Source organism: Oncorhynchus nerka, linkage group LG23 (genome assembly GCF_034236695.1).
Source record: "Oncorhynchus nerka isolate Pitt River linkage group LG23, Oner_Uvic_2.0, whole genome shotgun sequence".
Lineage (NCBI taxonomy): Eukaryota > Metazoa > Chordata > Actinopteri > Salmoniformes > Salmonidae > Oncorhynchus > Oncorhynchus nerka.
In genome coordinates this window covers 32,537,164-32,557,823 of record NC_088418.1, presented here as the reverse complement: position 1 = coordinate 32,557,823, position 20,660 = coordinate 32,537,164, and the positions used below count along the sequence as shown (strand labels likewise).

Sequence of the window (20,660 nt, the reverse complement as noted above, 5' to 3'; positions counted from 1 at the left end):
TCTATGCATTGTCACTTTAACTCTACCTACAACTACATATTACCTCAATTACCTCGGCTAACCTGTACCCTCGCACATTGACTCTGTACTGGTACCCCCTGTATATAGCCTTGCTATTGTTATTTTACTGCTGCTCTTTAATTATTTGTTACTTAATTATTTGTTATCTATTTTTTACTTAACATTTATGTTTATTAACTGCATTGTTGGTTAAGGACTTGTAAGTAAGCATTTCACTGTAAGGTCTACACCTGTTGTATTCGGCGCATGTGACAAGTACAATTTGATTTGATTTGATTTTCTAGAACATTCACAAAACAGGCTACACTCTTAGAATTAAGGTTGACTTGAGGATCCCTGGAGATCCTCAAGGAGCCCTGGACTTTCTCAAGGAACCATTGCTAGTCAATGACATCATATTTGCACCTTTGGTTAGTTGGAGGATCATTTAATGGTTCAATGTAGCAAAGGGTTCTTGGAGGAACCTTTTCGGTGGCGCTTTAAGAGCATTTTGGATTCATTTTGCCTTTGTATTTGCCTGTCAGACTCAGCAATGGAGTCAAGGACTGAAGTAGCTTGTCTAACTGTAATTAAATTGAATTTCTAAATGGAATTTCCTGGCTTATTATTAGCAGTTGAAGTTTATTTATAGTAAAGTGTATATATTGTATATGTCAGAAGACTGAAGGCGTGGCTAATTGGGGGCATGGCTTTCAAGAAGTTATTTTATGCCATCCGTGAGAGGAATTGTCATTCCTGTTCATGTGTGCAGTTGTATAGTCATTAAAGGTTACAATCATTGATATATCTATGATTGACCTATTTCCACCTCTATTTATCTGCCTGCTGACTTGAAATTCAACAGAAAAATATCCATTCACTACTCCTATAAACAAATGCTTTGCCAACCACGCTCCTCCCCTCCACAAAGTCGACCAATCAAAGACGGAAGCAATGGATAGAAGAGAGCTGTCCCACCAAGACCAAGCTACATACTACTTAAAGGTTAAAGGCTGACATAATGTGAACTTAAAGTGCAAAGTAGTATTCCATTACAATAGTCACCATTTTGTTACAATATATTATTGATAGTTATTATGATATTAAAATACTAATGTAATGCATTTACTATAATAATAACAATAATAATCATGTCAATGACAGTAATAATATATTACAATTAAGGTTCAAATTTGAACCTCTCCTCACAAAAGAAGTTCCTGTTTGAACCCTTACAAATGTGAACTTTTTCTAGAGGGGTTCCTCAAGGAACCTTTTTGATTCGAAAAGGTTCACCCACAGTGACATCATCATTTTGAATCCCAAAAGGTCCTTCGAGGCTCCTTTTCTTCTCAGAGTTTACACTGCAATAGCCAAAACCAACTATCCCCGTCTCAAAAAACCCTTATCGTATACTTTGTATGTGACTCTTTCTCCTCAGAGCCCCCGCAGACACTCGTGTTGTATAAAGCATTTGACAACTGATGTACAATGCATTTGACATTGATTGTGATTAGGGCTGTGGCGGTCACACAATTTTGTTAGCTGGTGATTGTCAAGCAAATAACTGTTGATCTCACTGTAATTTGAAAGTTTATTAACATAAAAACATTTAGCATCTCCAGGCTTCCACACATAGCCTACAAGCTATTTTAAAAAGTTGAATAAATCTATGTAATATAGCCTACACCTTCACAATAAATCCATTATTTATTTTAGACGGGTCTGAAGAAGCATGATTTGAAGAAAATGTAGTCTATTTCAGAAGAAAATAATAGTATACTCTTGAGTTGTCCTGATGTGGCAATGTCAAATGGCTGTGGGCTACACTAGCTGTGGGCTACACTAGTTAATTTAGCTTATAAGATTAGCTTATAATTCCATGGCATTATTTTATATTATTTTATTATTTTATAGTATGAAGAATACAATTGAACAAATAATATAAATATTTTCTCCAAACGATTTGAGGGAGTACGCAGATGCGGCTATTCTGTGTTGAGTGGTTAACAAAGAAATTCTTTCACTTATATGCTCAATTTAGAGTTATTAATGTAACTTTAGTTGTTCTACAAACATTGGGCTATATGTTTAGATTTTTAATACTTTGTAAGGCTGCATGATGAGACTCTAGTGATGATTTGAAAAAAGTCGCTTGAATGGCATGAGTTCTGCTTAGTTTTTTTTTGCGCATGTTTTACACACTCCAAAAGTCTGTCATTCACAATTTGACAAGCATTTGATAATGCCTCGAATTTCATGGCCGCATTCCCTTTGTGGCTTTAATACACCCTAAAGAAATCCTTGCCTTTTGCGTCCCGAAGTGCTGTGTTGTGCCCTTCTCCTTCTTCCTAAGCGTCTTTTCACTCACACGGCTCTCCTTCACATGATCAGGTCTTTCTCACAGGCTACAAGTTAAGACAGACACATCGGCGACGCAACTGCGCATGTCCTTATTCAATTCCAAGGTGCATATTGAAGATATTGGAAGAACTGTCCACATTTACTTTTCGTCAGCCAACAAGATGTTTAGGCCTAACGAACAGCAAAAGCACGAGCCTATATCAACGTACTATCCCCCATAGTACAAAAGTTGACATGTTCTATTCTGTGCGAGAAATAAATATTCCAAACATAGTCTGGGACAGTTGTGGGATGCGATAGATCCCAAATGAATTCAACCACTAGCATAAAAAAAAACAGATCAGAAAGTTTAGCTTAAATTTTAGGCTATTTCCTCACATTATAAGCGCAGCAATGCACACATGGTAGTAGGCTATAAGCACAAATATTCCATTAGAGGAAAACACCATTATCAAAAGTTACCGCAAATGCAATTATGCATGTAATGCTTTTATTATAAAGGTGCATTTGATAGTGAACTAGAAACTCACGCGCTGCTTATATATGCCAGTTAGGCTCTACATCCCTTGTAAAGTAGATTAATGTGTTTCATTTTAAGAAGTTATTTGGCCACTTTAGTTGTGATACAAACCTTATCAAAACATACAGGCCTATGGTTTAGGCTACATGAGGTGTGCGACTATGATTCCAACAAAAAGGCATGGTTTCTTATGCTGGGCATCATTCACAAGTGTTAATATGTCATTCACAAGTGATAGGATAATATTGTCACCCATCAGACTATGTTTGATTTATTCTTGTCTTTCCATTTACTAAATAATATATGTGTGAAATTTGTTTTGATTTAGAATTTACCATTATCATGCACCTGTATTGTAACAGGGGCAGTGGGGAAAAATACATGCCATCTATGCATTTAAATAGCGAATGGAGGATGCTTTTTCCCAGAGTTTATTTTCATGCCAGCCAGGTAGGCTGTTCTCCTGTTGTAAATATAAGCAATCCGCTTAATATTAGTAAAGTTGAGAAATAAATATAGTAGGCCTAGCCTATAGAAAGCTGATGGGATCCTCCTGTTTTCTCCCACAATTGCATAGCCGATAGAAATGTTGCGCATCAGGAGCTCATTGGGCTCTCGTATGGTGTTTGATTAGATTTCTAAATACATTTGCATTGATGTCAGAGTGATTTAGAGGGACAATATAGTTCTGAGTACCAAGCAGTTAGCAAGTTTGGTAGGCTACTAATGACCAGCAGCAGCATCAGAGCTCAGAGACGTCTAATTACCGTGGTACGAAACGGTCATGTTGAATTTGACTGCCTTCATGACTCGTGACCGCCGGTGTGGTGGTAATACAGTCACCGCAACAGCCCTATTTGTGATACTCTTGATAATATTTTTCTGATACAGAAATACTTCCACAACTGTTGTACTGTCTCCCCACAAAACTTTTGTAGTTATTTGTTTGGGCAGAACAACTATCTTGTTGTACCACTACATGTTTGCCAAATCTGTTGTACTTCAATTGTACAACTTGAGTGTGTACAGGGCCATAGTGTAGTCTTTACATGATGTGTAACCCTTGATCCAAACAGATATAGTAGGATCAGAAAGTGTAAGTCAGGCCTGTGATCTTTACAACCTTCAAAAAGAGGGGAAGTTTCTGACTCATGTCTGATAAATGCACCATGAGCGTGCATGGGAATTAATAACCTTTTAAAACATTTTTTTTTATCTCTGTTTATCCATAGGTTTTGATCTCACTAGAATGTATATTTGTTCAGGGTGAATTTTGGAATGTTGTTATATAGTAGAAATGTTGATAGACTATAGGTGTATTAATCTCAATAGTAATTTATTAATCTCAGTAATTGATTAAAACTTTGTTGTGAATCTTATTTTATTTTGAGTTTCACCTCTGACTTCCCTGGGCTGCCACAATGTACAGTATCATAGCATGATTCTGTTCATTCAAAACTGAATTCTGAAGTAGGTTGTATCAGCAGCATTCATAATGAAGTATATTTCTCATGTTGATTGATGTTACTGTTTTCTCTCAACTGCTATGTTTCAGGTGGTGGTGGTGGTGGTGGTGGTGATGAGGAGTACATCTACATGAATAAAGTCATTGTGACTGGGCAGGGTCAGGACAAAGCTGACAGAGGTGAGAGTTCATAGGTTGTTTCCTACAAGGTGGAACCTGCTTGATGGTGTAGCACTCTGTACTTGTTTGGTTCATACATTGTAAATTAGTATTATTGAGGCTTTACATACTTTCATAATCCGATATTTGAGGTGCACTTAATTTAGCTTGAATTTTGCACTTTTGGTATTTTACCTACGTATTTGAACCCAGGTCTGGCTTTAACTCAATTCACAGTCCCTCACAAATAAGAGTAACATAGAATAAAATTGCTTAATGTCAATCAATAAACCAAGTTTCGCTGTGAAAACCCAGAATTATGCACGTAAAACACAGTCACGGTTGTTTTGTTGGGACTGTGCTCTTCTTAAACCACTGGAAAATTGTATTGCTGCTCTTATCAGGTTCACCATTCAATCACAGGTTTTATGTGCTTGATAGGCTACATCACACTTTCCACTGGTGAGACTAAACAAAGTTTCCAACAGTAGCTGTCAGTGGTGTTTAGGAGTGTGAAAACAACCTTTCCACACCATTCCCCCTCCCCCACACACACACTCGTTTCCTGTGTATTTCTCAGTAGTTCTTTCTTTGTCCCCCCTCTCAAACCCACCACCTGAGGCGAGCCATTTCGTTTGTACTGTGATAAAAAATGAGCAGACCAAACACTAGACTTAACACACATCTACCACACCGAAGGCCAGTAAAGCCACAGGCTTTTTTTTTACAGCCACCCCAAGTACAAGGGTGTTCTCAGATCAAAAAGATGTCATGCATCTAGACCATTTTCTTTATTTGAATGGAGGGGTTGGGAAGGGTGTTTATTATAACATAGACTAAAGACTGCATATGTATGTAAACGTTGAGATCCTTTTTTTTTAAAGGACACAAAAGGGAATACCTGTCATGTTGGGTGTCTTGTCTAACTTGCATCTCATGTACCCACATGGCTAGACAGAAAGCCTTTCTTTCAACCAACTATTTTGAAACTCAATATGAGGGTTTGAATGTGTTTATGTCAACAGCATAGTGATTTAGTGATAACAGCCAGATGTATTGAATTTGTGAGCGCTGCAGACTTGTTTAAATGTAATTTCTGTAACTTTCAGTGACTCCTGTGAATTTACGACTAGAGGTGTCCAGTATAAAGCACACTGCTTGGGTTCCTATGACAACCCAGATGTCTACATGCTGAGAGGTGGAATGTCTGTCGAGAGGGGAAGACTGCTGTTTTGGCATGTGCATACAGTAGCTTAGAGACAAGGACCCACTGTCATAATGAACAGAGAAATAGGCAAATAACTATTAGGCAAACGTAAGGCAAAATGTTAACATTGCTATTTTGGCTAGAAGGCTAATGTAACCAGCATGCATCACCCAGGTGTATGCTACATATGGGTGTTTAAGAAGGAAGGTTATATAGTTCAATATAAATTACAAAGGGGAAGACAATCCCATGTATAAAGTAAAGTCCTTTAAGACCTAGTGAAAAAGATTAAGGCCTTACAAAAAGCGTGCTGTTTTTATCCTGATTTTAATATTATGATTCTCTTAGTCATTTCACAAATGCAAAGAAGAATACTGCCTATCTTCCTTTTGATGGCCATTGTTGATTTTCATCTAATGTCCTTCTTCTTTTGTGTCAAAATGACCAGACAACACACCAGATGCCCTGGCCAATGGGAGAGCAGGAAAACATGTCCCTGCCCCACAGAAGAGTCTTCCAGACTTGCCACCACCTAGAACAGTGAGTGATGTTCCTTTATCTTACTACACCTTTCCAAATTACACCTAACATCCATGCTAGGACATCCATGAGTATTGAGAAATCGTTCTTTGCATATTGAACCATACAGACTTTAATGGGGTGTGCCGCAAGACTCTTATCTTTTGATGATACATTTCAGTTATATATATTTTTTTTTTACATAGAATATAATACAACTTTTAAAAGTAATAATATACACACCATGTGTTTTACCTTGTGTAGGACTACGATTAACATCAAATACTAACGTAACTCACTTGCTAGCATAACTGTTAAGCATCTTTGGCCTCATCCATTTCTAGCCTGGTTTTTCTCACATTCATTTGGTCGTTGTAGCACAGCCATGTTTTTTCCCGTAACTATAAATCCCAGGCCTGCGGTACCATTATTAATCAAGGCTTTAATATGTGTTGTAATCACCCACAGAAACAGGTATTTTATCCTTATACAATTGGAACATTTGTGTGGAAATGAGAGTGTGAGACTTGAGAGGACTGATGAGTTTAATGTTGACTGGGGAGGCTAGGGGTCTCCTGAATTAGCGCTGTGTGAGATTGGAAGGGTCACAGACAGACAGTAGGGTGGGATTATAGCTTTCCTTCTGAGTCTTTGAACTCCACACGTACACACACACACACACACACACACACACACACACACACACACACACACACACACACAGAGAGAGACACACCCAGCACAGTTTTCTTATTAGCAACATCTGCTGTTGCTGTGGTTTGAGAGCTGTTTTGGTGGCTGGATAGGAGCTCAGTAATGTTTTTCCCCTTGTTCTCCATGAAACAACAAATTTCCTCACACAGCTCAAAAAAAATCTCTTCAGCACTTTACCCCAACTTGGCCAACGCACCACTGTGTGGAAGGGCACATCTTGATGTTCTGAATGAACCTCGCCAAGAAATGACTGAAACTGAATGGTGGTTCAAGCCCTTAGCCTTGATGAAGTTTACTGTTTTTGTTACAGTTCCCCGTCCTTAGTACTTTACCACAAAGTGCCTCCTGATGTATAATACAGTAGTAATATGTTGTCAGCTCGTCGGGGCAATTCTCCTCCTGCATCTTCTCTCACATCCTCCCAACCAATCCGCTCCTCCCACCGCACATATAAGGTTCCGCATCTGTTGTCCGTCCAGTAAGTTTATCCCATTGTAACTTGGTCATTTACACATTTCTCAACTTATTGAAAAATGATTTCCTATGGTCGTGCCATGCATTGATTTACTAACGAATCCCCCCCAGGCATGAAAATTGACATTCTGAGCAGTGTCTGTAGCAACCATGCTCTCGTCAACAGCAATGTTGTAAACTACAAAGTATTTAGCTTTTTCAGCGAGCTGCTCTTGTAGATCGTTGGCTAGCTCATCCACGCAATCTGCCACTGTATTTCTCCTAAGGCTGACATTTGCAGATGCTTGCGTTTTTTTCTGGGCCCACTACTTTGCTAACTTTATCCATGCACTGCTTGATAAAATCACCTTTGGTGTATGGTCAGCCTGATTTAGCTATTTCATTCTAGGTAGAATCTGGCCTATACTGCTGCATCACTCTGTGATTTTGGCTTTGAAAACAGTCTGCTGTTGTACAAGGCCCTTATTTAACTCTGCCACTTTCTGTAGCCTCTGATGTCTATTCAAGTCAGTGTTTTGTCCCATAATTGCACCTTATGTTAAATTCTTTCATTTACGGCCACAGTCTTTTGGCAAACGATGGTCCACAAACAAGTACTCGATCTCCCAACTGTCGTGAAATTCCCTGCCTTCGCTGTCAACTTACCTTCTTTTTGCGATCTTCTGGCTTGCTGGCTGGCTAGTTATTTTTGATGATGGGGAACATAAAACAGTTGGGCTGCTGCTGAACTGTTAGTGAAAATATGATACAACCCACTCTGGCTGTCTCATGGGTGTGTACACTCTTAGAAAGGATTATTTGCAGAGGGATAGGGTTCTACCATCTTTTTCTACCGTTTTCATCTGAAGAAACCTTTTTGGAAGAAAGGGTTATTTGAAGATTCTTTGGAAGGCAAGAGTGGTTCTACATAGAACCCTTCTGAATAAGAGTGTTTAATTGCCGTGTTTAATTGTTTAATTGCTATATTGTAATTATTTTGCCACCTCCCTTATCCTACCTCATTTGCACACACTGTATATAGACCTTTTCTATTTTATTATAGACTATATGTTTGTTTATTCCATGTGTAACTCCTGTGTTCTTGTTTGTGTTTCACTGCTTTGCTTTATCTTGGCCAGGTCACAGTTGTAAATGATAACTTGTTCTCAACTAGCCTACCTGGTTAAATAAAGGTGAAATAAAAAATAATACGTTTTTTATTGTAATTATTTCAATTTATTTTAAAGAGTCTGAGAATTTGTGTTTACCTCAGCGTTTAAACTTTAACATGAGGAGTTTGTGGAGTCTAAAAAGATAGGTGTGTGGGAAAATTTGTGCATGCATCTGGTTTTCCCTTAATTCCATTGAACATATACAGTACTGACATAGAAATCATAACAAAGATATTAACTGTCTTTCAAATGTTGTGATTTTATTCAGAAGAGAGAATGCGTGAACCAGCAGTGTACCATACAGGGCTGCGTGAACCAGCAGTGTATGGTACACTGCAAATTGGCCAGTTTTACCTAGGGTTTATATTGACAAAACAAAGGAGCTAATCGTGGACTTCCAGAAACAGCAGAGGGAGCACACCCCTATCCACATCGACGGGACCGCAGTGGAGCAGGTAGAAAGCTTCAAGTTCCTCGGCGTACACATCACTGACGATCTGAAATGGTCTACCCACACAGACAGTGTGGTGAAGAAGGTGCAACAGTGCTTCTTCAACCTTAGGAGGCTGCAGATTTGTGGCTTGGCACCTAAAACCCTCGCACACTTTTACAGATGCACAATTGAGAGGATCCTGTCGGGCTGTATCACTGCCTGGTACGGTAACCTGCAACCGCAGGGCTCTCCAGAGAGTGGTGCAGTCTGCCCGAAGCAGGGGGGGGGCAAACTACCTGACCTACAGGACACCTACAGTACCCGGTGTCACAGGAAGGCCAAAAAGATCATCAAGGACAACAACCACCCGAGCCACTGCCTGTTCACCCCGCTGTCATCCGAAAGGCGAGGTCAGTACAGGTGAATCAAAGTTGGGACCGAGAGTCTGAAAAACAGCTTCCAAAAAAGTGTTAAACAAATCTAAATATATTTGAGATTCTTCAAAGTAGCCACCCTTTCCTTGATGACAGCTTTGCACACTCATGTCATTCTCTCAACCAGCTTCACCTGGAATGTTTTTCCAACAGTCTTTAAAACCTCTTAAGGATTGGCCCCTTGTTTTCAATTTCCACCTAAAATGTCATACCCAAATCTAATTGCCTGTAGCTCAGGCCTTGAAGCAAGGATATGAATATTCTTGGTATCATTTGAAAGAAAACACTTTGCAGTTTGTGGAAATGTGAAAGGAATGTAGCAGAATATCGCACATTAGATCTGGTAAAAGATAATACAAAGAAATAACTTTTTAAATTGTATTTGTACCATCTGTGATATGCAAGAGAAAGGCCATAATGTATTATTCCAGCTGAGGTGCAATTTAGATTTTGCCCACTAGATGGCAGCAGTGTATGTGCAAAGTTTCAGACTGATCCAAACAACCATTGCATTTATGTTCAAAATCTTGTACCAAGACTGGCCAAATGTGCCTAATTTGTTTACAAATAACTTTTCATGTTCACAACTGTGCACTCTCCTCGATATCTTAACCACCATCGATAAGAAACATTACTGTGCAGCCGTATTCATTGATCTGGCCAAGGCTTTCGACTCTGTCAATCACCACATCCTCATCGGCAGACTCAACAGCCTTGGTTTCACAAATGATTGCCTCGCCTGGTTCACCAACTACTTCTCTGATAGAGTTCAGTGTGTCAAATCGGAGGGTCTCTATGGGGGTGCCACAGGGTTCAATTCTTGGACTGACTCTCTTCTCTGTATACATCTATTATGTCGCTCTTTCTGCTGGTGAGTCTCTGATCCACCTCTACGCAGACGACACCATTCTGTATACTCTGGCCCTTCTTTGGACACTGTGTTAACAACCCTCCAGGCAAGCTTCAATGCCATACAACTCTCCTTCCGTGGCCTCCAATTGCTCTTAAATACAAGTAAAACTAAATCTATGCTCTTCAACCGATCGCTGCCTGCACCTGCCCGCCTGTCCAACATCACTACTCTGGACGGCTCTGACTTAGAATACGTGGACAAATACAAATACCTAGGTGTCTGGTTAGACTGTAAACTCTCCTTCCAGACCCACATCAAACATATCCAATCCAAAGTTAAATCTAGAATTGGCTTCCTATTTCGCAACAAAGCATCCTTCACTCATGCCAAACATGCCAAACTGACCATCCTACCAATCCTCGACTTCGGCGATGTCATTTAGAAACTAGCCTCCAATACCCTACTCAACAAATCGGATGCAGTCTATCACAGTGCCATCCATTTTGTCACCAAAGCCCCATATACTACCGACCATTGCGACCTGTATGCTCTCGTTGGCTGGCCCTCGCTTCATACTCGTCGCCAAACCCACTGGCTCCATGTCATCTACAAGACCCTGCTAGGTAAAGTCCCCCTTATCTCAGCTCGCTGGTCACCATAGCATCACCCACCTGTAGCACGCGCTACAGCAGGTATATGTCTCTGGTCACCCCCAAAACCAATTCTTCCTTTGGCCGCCTCTCCTTCCAGTTCTCTGCTGCCAATGACTGGAACGAACTACACAAATCTCTGAAACTGGAAACACTTATCTTCCTCACTAACTTTAAGCACCAGCTGTCAGAGCAGCTCACAGATTACTGCACCTGTACATAGCCCACCTATAATTTAGCCCAAACAACTACCTCTTTCCCTACTGTATTTATTTTATTTATTTATTTTGCTCCTTTGCACCCCATTATTTTTATTTCTACTTTGCACATTCTTCCACTGCAAATCTACCATTCCAGTGTTTTACTTGCCACCATGGCCTTTTTTTGCCTTTACCTCCCTTATCTCACCTCATTTGCTCACATCGTATATAGACTTGTTTCTACTGTATTATTGACTGTATGTTTGTTTTACTCCATGTGTAACTCTGTGTCGTTGTATGTGTCGAACTGCTTTGCTTTATCTTGGCCAGGTCGCAATTGTAAATGAGAACTTGTTCTCAACTTGCCTACCTGGTTAAATAAAGGTTAAATAAAAAAATAACATGGTATTATTTCATTGTAATAGCTACTGTAAATTGAACAGTGCAGTTAGATTAACAAGAATGTAATATTTCTGACAATATCAGATATGTCTATGTCCTGGGAAATCTTCTTGTTACTTACAACCTCATGCTAATTGCATTAGAATACTTCAGCTCAACCGTCCCGCAGGGGACCCACCAATCCTGAAGAAGTTTTTTAAGGAGTTCCCACATATGCTGAGCACTTGTTGGCTGCTTTTCCTTCACTCTGCGGTCCAAGTCATCCCAAACCATCTCAATTGGGTTGAAGTTGGGTGATTGTGGAGGCCAGGTCATCTGATGCAGCACTCCATCACTCGCCTTCTTGGTCAAATAGCCCTTACACAGCCTGAAAGTGTGTTGGGTCATTGTCCGGTTGAAAAACAAATGACAGTCCCACTAAGAGCAATACAAATGGGATGGAGTATCGCTGCAGAATGCTGTGGAGGCTATGCTGGTTAAGTGTGCCTTGAATTCTAAATAAATCACTGACAATGTAACCAGCAAAGCACCCCTACACCATCACACCTCCTCCTCCATGCTTCACTGTGGGAACCACACATGCAGAGATCATCCGCTCACCTACTCTGTCTCACACAAAGACAAATCACAAATTTGGACTAATCAGACCAACGGATAGATTTGCACCTGGTAATGTCCATTGCTCGTGTTTCTTGGCCCAAGCAAGTCTCTTCTTATTATTGCTGTCCTTAAGTAGTGGCTTCTTTGCAGCAATTTGACCATGAAGGCCTTATTCACACAGTCTCCTCTGAACAGTTGATGTTGAGATGTATCTGCTACTTAAACTCTGCGAACCATTTATTTTGCCTTCAATTTCTGAGGCTGGTAACTCTAATGAACGTATCCTCTGCAGCAGATGTAACTCTGGTTCTTCCTTTCCTGTGGCAGTGCTCATGAGAGCCAGTTTCATCGTAGAACTTGGCGGTTTTTGTGACTGCACTTGAAGAAACGTTCAAAGTTCTTCAAATGTTTTGCATTGACTGACCTTCATGTCTTAAAGTAATGATGGACTGTTGTTTCTCTTTGCTTATTTGAGCTGTTCTTGCCATATGGATTTGGTATCTTACCAAATAGTGCTAGCTTCTGTATACCACCCCTACATTGTCACAACACAACTGATTGTCTCAAACGCATAAACACATTAATTTTTAACAAGGCACACCTGTTAATTGAAATACATTCCAGGTGACTACCTCATGAAGCTGGTTGAGGGAATGCCAAGTTTGTGCAAGGCTGTCATCAAGGCAAAGGGTGGCTACTTTGAAGAATCTCAAATATAAAATATATTTTGATTTGTTTAACACTTTTTTGGTTACTACATGTGTCATTTCATAGTTGTGATGTCTTCACTGTTAATAATAATAATAACAATAAAGAAAAACCCTCGAATGAGTAGAGGTGGCCAAACTTTTAACTGCTCCTAAATTACAAAATCAAATAGCTAAAAGATCCTTGGTATGAATTTCATAAACAATTCCATATAGCTTAGTACACCAGATGTTACTATGGGATACTGAAGTATAATCACAAGCATTTCATAAGTGTCAAAGGCTTTTATTAACAATTACATGAATTTGATGCAGAGTCAATATTTGCAGTGTTGACCCTTCTTTTTCAAGACCTCTGCAATCCACCTTGGCATGCTGTCAATTAACTTCTGGGCCACATCCTGACTGATGGCAGCCCATTCTTGCATAATCAATGCTTGGAGTTTGTCAGAACTTTGTTTCTTTTGTTTGTCCACCCACCTCTTGAGGATTGACCACAAGTTCTCAATGGGATTAAGGTCTGGAGAGTTTCCTGGTCATGGACCCAAAATATCGATGTTTTGTTCCCCGAGCCACTTAGTTATCACTTTTGCCTTATGGCAAGGTGCTCCATCATGCTGGGAAAGGCATTGTTCGTCACCAAACTGTTCCTGGATGGTTGGGAGAAGTTGCTCGGAGGATGTGTTGGTACCATTCTTCATTCATGGCTGTGTTCTTAGGCAAAATTGTGAGTGAGCCCACTCCCTTGGCTGAGAAGCAACCCCACACATGAATGGTCTCAGGATGCTTTACTGTTGGCATGACACAGGACTGATGGTAGTGCTCACCTTGTCTTCTCCGGACAAGCTTTTTTACGGATTCCCCAAACAATCGGAAAGGGGATTCTTGACACTAGGCTATCCTGCAAAAGCGTGCAGATGCACTCACACCTGCCTGCTGCCATTCCTTAGCAAGCTCTGTACTGGTGGTGCCCCGATCCCGCAGCTTAATCAACTTTAGGAGATGGTCCTGGCGCTTGCTGGACTTTCTTGGGTGCCAAGAATCCTTCTTCACAACAATTGAACTGCTCTCCTTGAAGTGCTTGATGATCCGATAAATGGTTGATTTAGGTGCAATCATACTGGCAGCAATATCCTTGCCTGTGAAGCCCTTTTTGTGCAAAGCAATGGTGACGGCATGTGTTTCCTTGCAGGTAACCATGGTTGACAGGAAGAACAATGATTCCAAGCACTACCATCCTTTTGAAGATTCCAGTTTGTTATTCAAATCAAATTTCAAATCAAATCAAATCAAATCAAATTTATTTATATAGCCCTTCGTACATCAGCTGATATCTCAAAGTGCTGTACAGAAACCCAGCCTAAAACCCCAAACAGCAAACAATGCAGGTGTAAAAGCACGGTGGCTAGGAAAAACTCCCTAGAAAGGCCAAAACCTAGGAAGAAACCTAGAGAGGAACCAGGCTATGTGGGGTGGCCAGTCCTCTTCTGGCTGTGCCGGGTAGAGATTATAACAGAACATGACCAAGATGTTCAAATGTTCATAAATGACCAGCATGGTCGAATAATAATAAGGCAGAACAGTTGAAACTGGAGCAGCAGCACAGTCAGGTGGACTGGGGACAGCAAGGAGTCATCATGTCATGTAGTCCTGGGGCACGGTCCTAGGGCTCAGGTCCTCCGAGAGAGAGAAAGAAAGAGAGAATTAGAGAGAGCATATGTGGGGTGGCCAGTCCTCTTCTGGCTGTGCCGGGTGGAGATTATAACAGAACGTGGCCAAGATGTTCAAATGTTCATAAATGACCAGCATGGTTGAATAATAGTAAGGCAGAACAGTTGAAACTGGAGCAGCAGCATGGCCAGGTGGACTGGGGACAGCAAGGAGTCATCATGTCAGGTAGTCCTGGGACATGGTCCTAGGGCCCAGGCCAGTTGAAACTGGAGCAGCAGCATGGCCAGGTGGACTGGGGACAGCAAGGAGTCATCATGTCAGGTAGTCCTGGGGCATGGTCCTAGGGCTCAGGTCCTCCGAGAGAGAGAAAGAAAGAGAGAAGGAGAGAATTAGAGAACGCACACTTAGATTCACACAGGACACCGAATAGGACAGGAGAAGTACTCCAGATATAACAAACTGACCCTAGCCCCCCGACACATAAACTAATGCAGCATAAATACTGGAGGCTGAGACAGGAGGGGTCAGGAGACACTGTGGCCCCATCCGAGGACACCCCGGACAGGGCCAAACAGGAAGGATATAACCCCACCCACTTTGCCAAAGCACAGCCCCCACACCACTAGAGGGATATCTTCAACCACCAACTTACCATCCTGAGACAAGGCCGAGTATAGCCCACAAAGATCTCCGCCACGGCACAACCCAAGGGGGGCGCCAACCCAGACAGGCCGACCACAACAGTGAATCAACCCACCCAGGTGACGCACCCCCCAGGGACGGCATGAGAGAGCCCCAGTAAGCCAGTGACTCAGCCCCCGTAACAGGGTAGAGGCAGAGAATCCCAGTGGAAAGAGTGGAATCGGCCAGGCAGAGACAGCAAGGGCGGTTCGTTGCTCCAGAGCCTTTCCGTTCACCTTCCCACTCCTGGGCCAGACTACACTCAATCATATGACCCACTGAAGAGATGAGTCTTCAGTAAAGACTTAAAGGTTGAGACCGAGTTTGCGTCTCTGACATGGGTAGGCAGACCGTTCCATAAAAATGGAGCTCTATAGGAGAAAGCCCTGCCTCCAGCTGTTTGCTTAGAAATTCTAGGGACAATTTGGAGGCCTGCGTCTTGTGACCGTAGCGTACGTGTAGGTATGTACGGCAGGACCAAATCAGAGAGATAGGTAGGAGCAAGCCCATGTAATGCTTTGTAGGTTAGCAGTAAAACCTTGAAATCAGCCCTTGCTTTGACAGGAAGCCAGTGTAGAGAGGCTAGCACTGGAGTAATATAATCAAATTTTTTGGTTCTAGTCAGGATTCTAGCAGCCGTATTCAGCACTAACTGAAGTTTATTTAGTGCTTTATCCGGGTAGCCGGAAAATAGAGCATTGCATTCAAACTCAATCAGCATGACAGAGTGATATCCATCCTTGTCCTCGTCAACACTCACACCGGTGGTTCTTCCGTGGCAGGGCTGAAATGCAGTGGAAATATTTTTTGGGGATTCAGTTCATTTGCATGGCAGAGAGGAACTTTGCAATTAATTGCAATTCATCTGATCCCTCATAAGATTCTGAAGTATATGCAAATTGCCATCATACAAACTGAGGCAGCAGACTTTGAAAATTAATATTTGTGTCATTCTCATAACTTTTGGCCACGACTGTACAGGGGTGGTGGTTTTGGTCAAGCTCTTAGTAGTTCTGCCAGGCATGTTGACGGAATCCTTTGAGAAATACTCATCAATACCCGTAGAGTAATTTATGTCACAAATTGTACTACTTTTTCAATCTCAGAAATGAATATAAAGAGAGAAACTAACAAATGCCACAGGAGCTCACTGAAACACGGTGCTCACTCTACGGCGCCATTTTGTCCCTCCAAGAGAAGACTGGTTTAATGTTAAAGGTGATCTTACTTAGAAAATAGTCCTGATCATATAGGCCTAGACGATATCCAAAACAACTAACATCACACTGAATTCATACATTTTAGGTAATTCTAATTGTAAAGTCATGTCTTTCTACTCAATACCAAAACTAATTTTACCAATCTGGGATGTAAAGTCGTTAAAGTATTCAATAACGTCTGTAGCCATGAAGTGCTTTGAAAGGCGGGTCATGGCTCACTTCAACACCATTATCCCAGAAACTCTAGACCCACTCCAATTTGCATACCGCCCCAACAGATCCACATATGATGCAAAATCCACACTGCACTTTCACACCTGGACAAAAGGAACACCTATGTGAGAATGCTATTCATAGACTACAGCTCAGCGTTCAACACAATAGTGTCCTCAAAGCTCATCTCTAAGCTAAGGACCCTGGGACTAAACACCTTCCTCTGCAACTGGATCCTGGACTTCCTGACTGGCCACACCCAGGTGGTAAGGGTAGGTAACAACACATCCGCCACGCTGATCCTCAACACGGGGGCCCCTCAGGGGTGTGTGCTCAGTCCCCTCCTGTACTACCTGTTCACTCATGACTGCACGGCCAGGCACGAATACAACTCCGTCATTAAGTTTGCCGATGACACAACAGTGGTAGGCCTGATCACCGACAACGACGAGACAGCCTAGAGGAAGGAGGTCAGAGACCTGACCGTGTGGTGCAAGGACAACAACCTCTCCCTCAACGTGATCAAGATAAAGAAGATGATTGTGGACTACAGGAAAAGGAGGACCGAGCACGCCCCTGTTCTCATCGACAGGGTTGTAGTGGAGCAGGTTGAGAGCTTCAAGTTCCTTGGTGTCCACATCACCAACAAACTAACATGGTCCAAGCACATCAAGACAGTTGTGAAGAGGGCACGACAAAACCTATTCCCCCTCAGAAGACTGAAAAGATTTTGCATGGGTCCTCAGATATTCAAAAGGTTCTACAGCTGCACCATCAAGAGCATCCTGACAGGTTGCATCACTGCCTGGTATGGCAACTGCTCGGCCTCCTACCGCAAGGCACTACAGAGGGTAGTGCGTACGGCCCAGTACATCACCAGGGTGAAGCTTCCTGCCATCCAGGACCTCTGTACCAGGCGGTATCAGAGGAAGGCCCTAAAAATTGTCAAAGACTCCAGCCACCCTAGTCATAGACTGTTCTCTCTGCTACCGCACGGCAAGTGGTACCGGAGCACCAAGTCTAAGTCCAAAAGGCTTCTTAACAGCTTCTACCCCCAAGCAATAAGACTCCTGAACAGCCAATCAAATGGCTACTCAGACTATTTGCATTGCCTCCCTCCCTCTTTTACACTGCTGCTACTCTCTGTTTATTATCCATGCATAGTCACTTTAACTCTACCTACATGTACATATTACCTCATTTACCTCGACTAACCGGTTCCCCCACACATTGACTCTGTACCGTACCCCCTGTATATAGCCTCGCTATTGTTATTTTTCTGCTGCTCTTTAGTTATTTGTTACTTTTGTTTCTTACTTTTTGGGGGTATTTTTCTTAAAACTGCATTGTTGTAAGTAAGCATTTAAGATCTACACCTGTTGTTTTTGGCGAATTTGACAAATAAAATATTGGTTTGATTTGTATTTCAGATGGAATCCTGGCATTAATAATTTAGCTGTGTACTTCCACCACCAGTACAAACTGCTTTCACTTTAAATTATGATGACAATAACAATGTGATCAAATACATTTTTGGGATTATATTATAATGACTGTTATTATGCTAACATAATCATCATGTTTGAAAATGATTGAGCAATTCAATTTGGTTCTCCACACTGACTAAGTATAAAAGGGATTTCAGGCATGACTAATTTAGCTGTGCATTTCGGATGGAATCCAGGCATTAGACCATACCAGAGGATACCAAAATAGAGCTCATTCTGGCCCCCCAAAAAATTCTGTGACCATACCTGCCCGGAACACCCTGGGGCTGGCTACTTTTTCTATTTGTTTGGCTACTCCATGTACTTATGGAAAACACTGAATGATGGTAACACCAATGTGACATTTGGGGTTATTGAGGATTTTCTTGAATGGAGGCCACAGATGCCCAAATCTAAGGCAATTAACCCTTAGAAAAGAATTAACCTAAGTGATATGATTCATTATTTAGCTCACAATGCTATTTCCCTTCATTTAAATCGAATAACACAAAGTGACACTTTGGATTTAGACACACAAAATGATCAATGGAATCCTCAAATGTTTAACATATTAAAACGGGGGGATTAGCTAATAACTTCTTTAAAATGTAGATACTTTTGACTCTGAAGAGAATGCTCAAGGTCCTTTGAAATGAGTGACTTTCAAGGCGGTAACACCAATGATCTAAAACTAAGGGACATGCATTATACTAGTGATAAAAATATGCATTTTATTAGTCGCCTTTGTTTTTATTGATCTATACAATATATTACATCATTTTGTTTACTTTCTAGCATTCAAAATAATAGATACAGTGCATTTGGAAAGTATTCATTTTATTACATTTTATTACGTTACACCCTTATTCTAAAATTGATTAATTTGTTTTTTTCCCCTCATTAATCTGCATGCATTACCCCTTAATGACAAAGCAAAAACAGGTTTTTAGAAATGTTGACAAATAAAAAATAAACTAATATCATATTCACATAAGTATTCAGACCCTTTACTCAGTACTTTGTTGAAGGATGTTTGGCAGTGATTACAGCCTTGATTCTTTTCTGGTAATGATGCTACATGCTCTGGCACATCTGTATTTGGGAGTTTCTCCCATTCTTCTCTGCAGATATTCGCAAGCTCTGTTAGGTTGGATGGGGAGTGTTGCTGCACAGCCATTTTCAGGTCTCTCCAGAGATGTTCAATTGGGTTCAAGTCCAGGCTTTGGCTGGGCCACTCCAGGACATTCAGAGACTTTTCCCAAATCCACTCCCGTGTTGTCTTGGCTGTGTGCTCAGGGCTATTGTCCTGTTGGAAGGTGAACTTTTGCCCCAGGCTGAGGTCCTGAGCACTCTGGATCAGGTTTTCATCAAGGATCTCTCTGTGCTTTGCTCCGTTCATCTTTCCCTCCATCCTGACTAGTCTCCCAGTGTCTGCCTCTGAAAAACATCCCCACAGCATGATGCTGCCACCACCATGCTTCACAATAGGGATTGTGCCAGGTTTTCTCCAGACGTGATGCTTGGCATTCAGTCCATGGAGTTCAATCTTGGTTTCATCAGACCAGAGAATCTTGTTTCTCATGATTTCTTTAGGTGCCCTTTGGATAACTCCAAGCGGGCTGTCATGTGCCTTTTATTGAGGAGTGGCTTCTGTCTGGCCACTCTACCATAATGGCCCGATTTGGTGGAGTGCTCTAGAGATGGTTGTCCTTTTGGAAGGTTCTCCCATCTCCACAGACGAACTCTGGCGCTCTGTCAGAGTGACCATCAGGTTCTTGATCACCTCCCTGACCAAGGCCCTTCTCTCCCAATTGCTCAGTTTGGCCAGGCAGCCAGCTCTAGGAAGAGTCTCGGTGGTTCCAAACTTTTTCCATTTAAGAATGAACTGTGTTCTTGGTGACCTTCAATGATACTGACATTTTTTGTATTCCTTTGCACAATTCCTTCGACCTCATGGCTTGGTTTTTTCTCTGACATGCACTGTCAACTGTGGGCAGGTAGACAGGTGTGTGGCTTTCCAAATCATGTCCAATAAATTGAATCTACCACAGGTGGACTCCAATCAAGTTGTAGAAGCATCTCAAATATGATCAATGGAAACATGATGCACCTGAGCTCAATTTGGAGTCTCCTAGCAAAGAGTCTGAATTCCGAAGGTATTTGTTTTCGCTTTTTCCCTTCTTCATTATGGGTTATTGTAAAACATTTTTTTTAATCCGTTATAGAATACGGCTGTAACATAACAAAAAGTCAAGGAGTCTGAATACTTTCCATAGGGATTGTGCCAGGTTTTCTCCAGACTGGATGCTATCTCTAAATCTCCAAAACATGTCACTACAACTCTAAACATCACTACTGGGACAAGCCAATTTGCTTTCCTTAAATACTTGTAATAATGCATAAACAGAGTTTTGCAGTATAAAGGATTTGCATGATTTTTTATCATTGATAAACAGTTCAATATAAACAAAAACATGTATGATGTGTGACTTTGTATTTTTAAAGTGTTTTTCATGGTTGCAAAGGCAAGGGGCGC

The 20,660-nt window shown here is 41.4% G+C and overlaps 1 protein-coding gene across 1 annotated transcript in view; it reads left to right on the top strand.

Moving 5' to 3' along the window:
• The window catches only part of afap1l2 (actin filament associated protein 1-like 2), a 139,305-nt gene that overhangs the window by 47,356 nt on the left and 71,289 nt on the right, over positions 1 to 20,660 (top strand). The window contains 2 exon segments of the mRNA XM_029629768.2: positions 4,440 to 4,529; positions 6,164 to 6,255. Of these exon segments, the coding sequence (XP_029485628.2) occupies positions 4,440 to 4,529; positions 6,164 to 6,255 (182 nt within the window).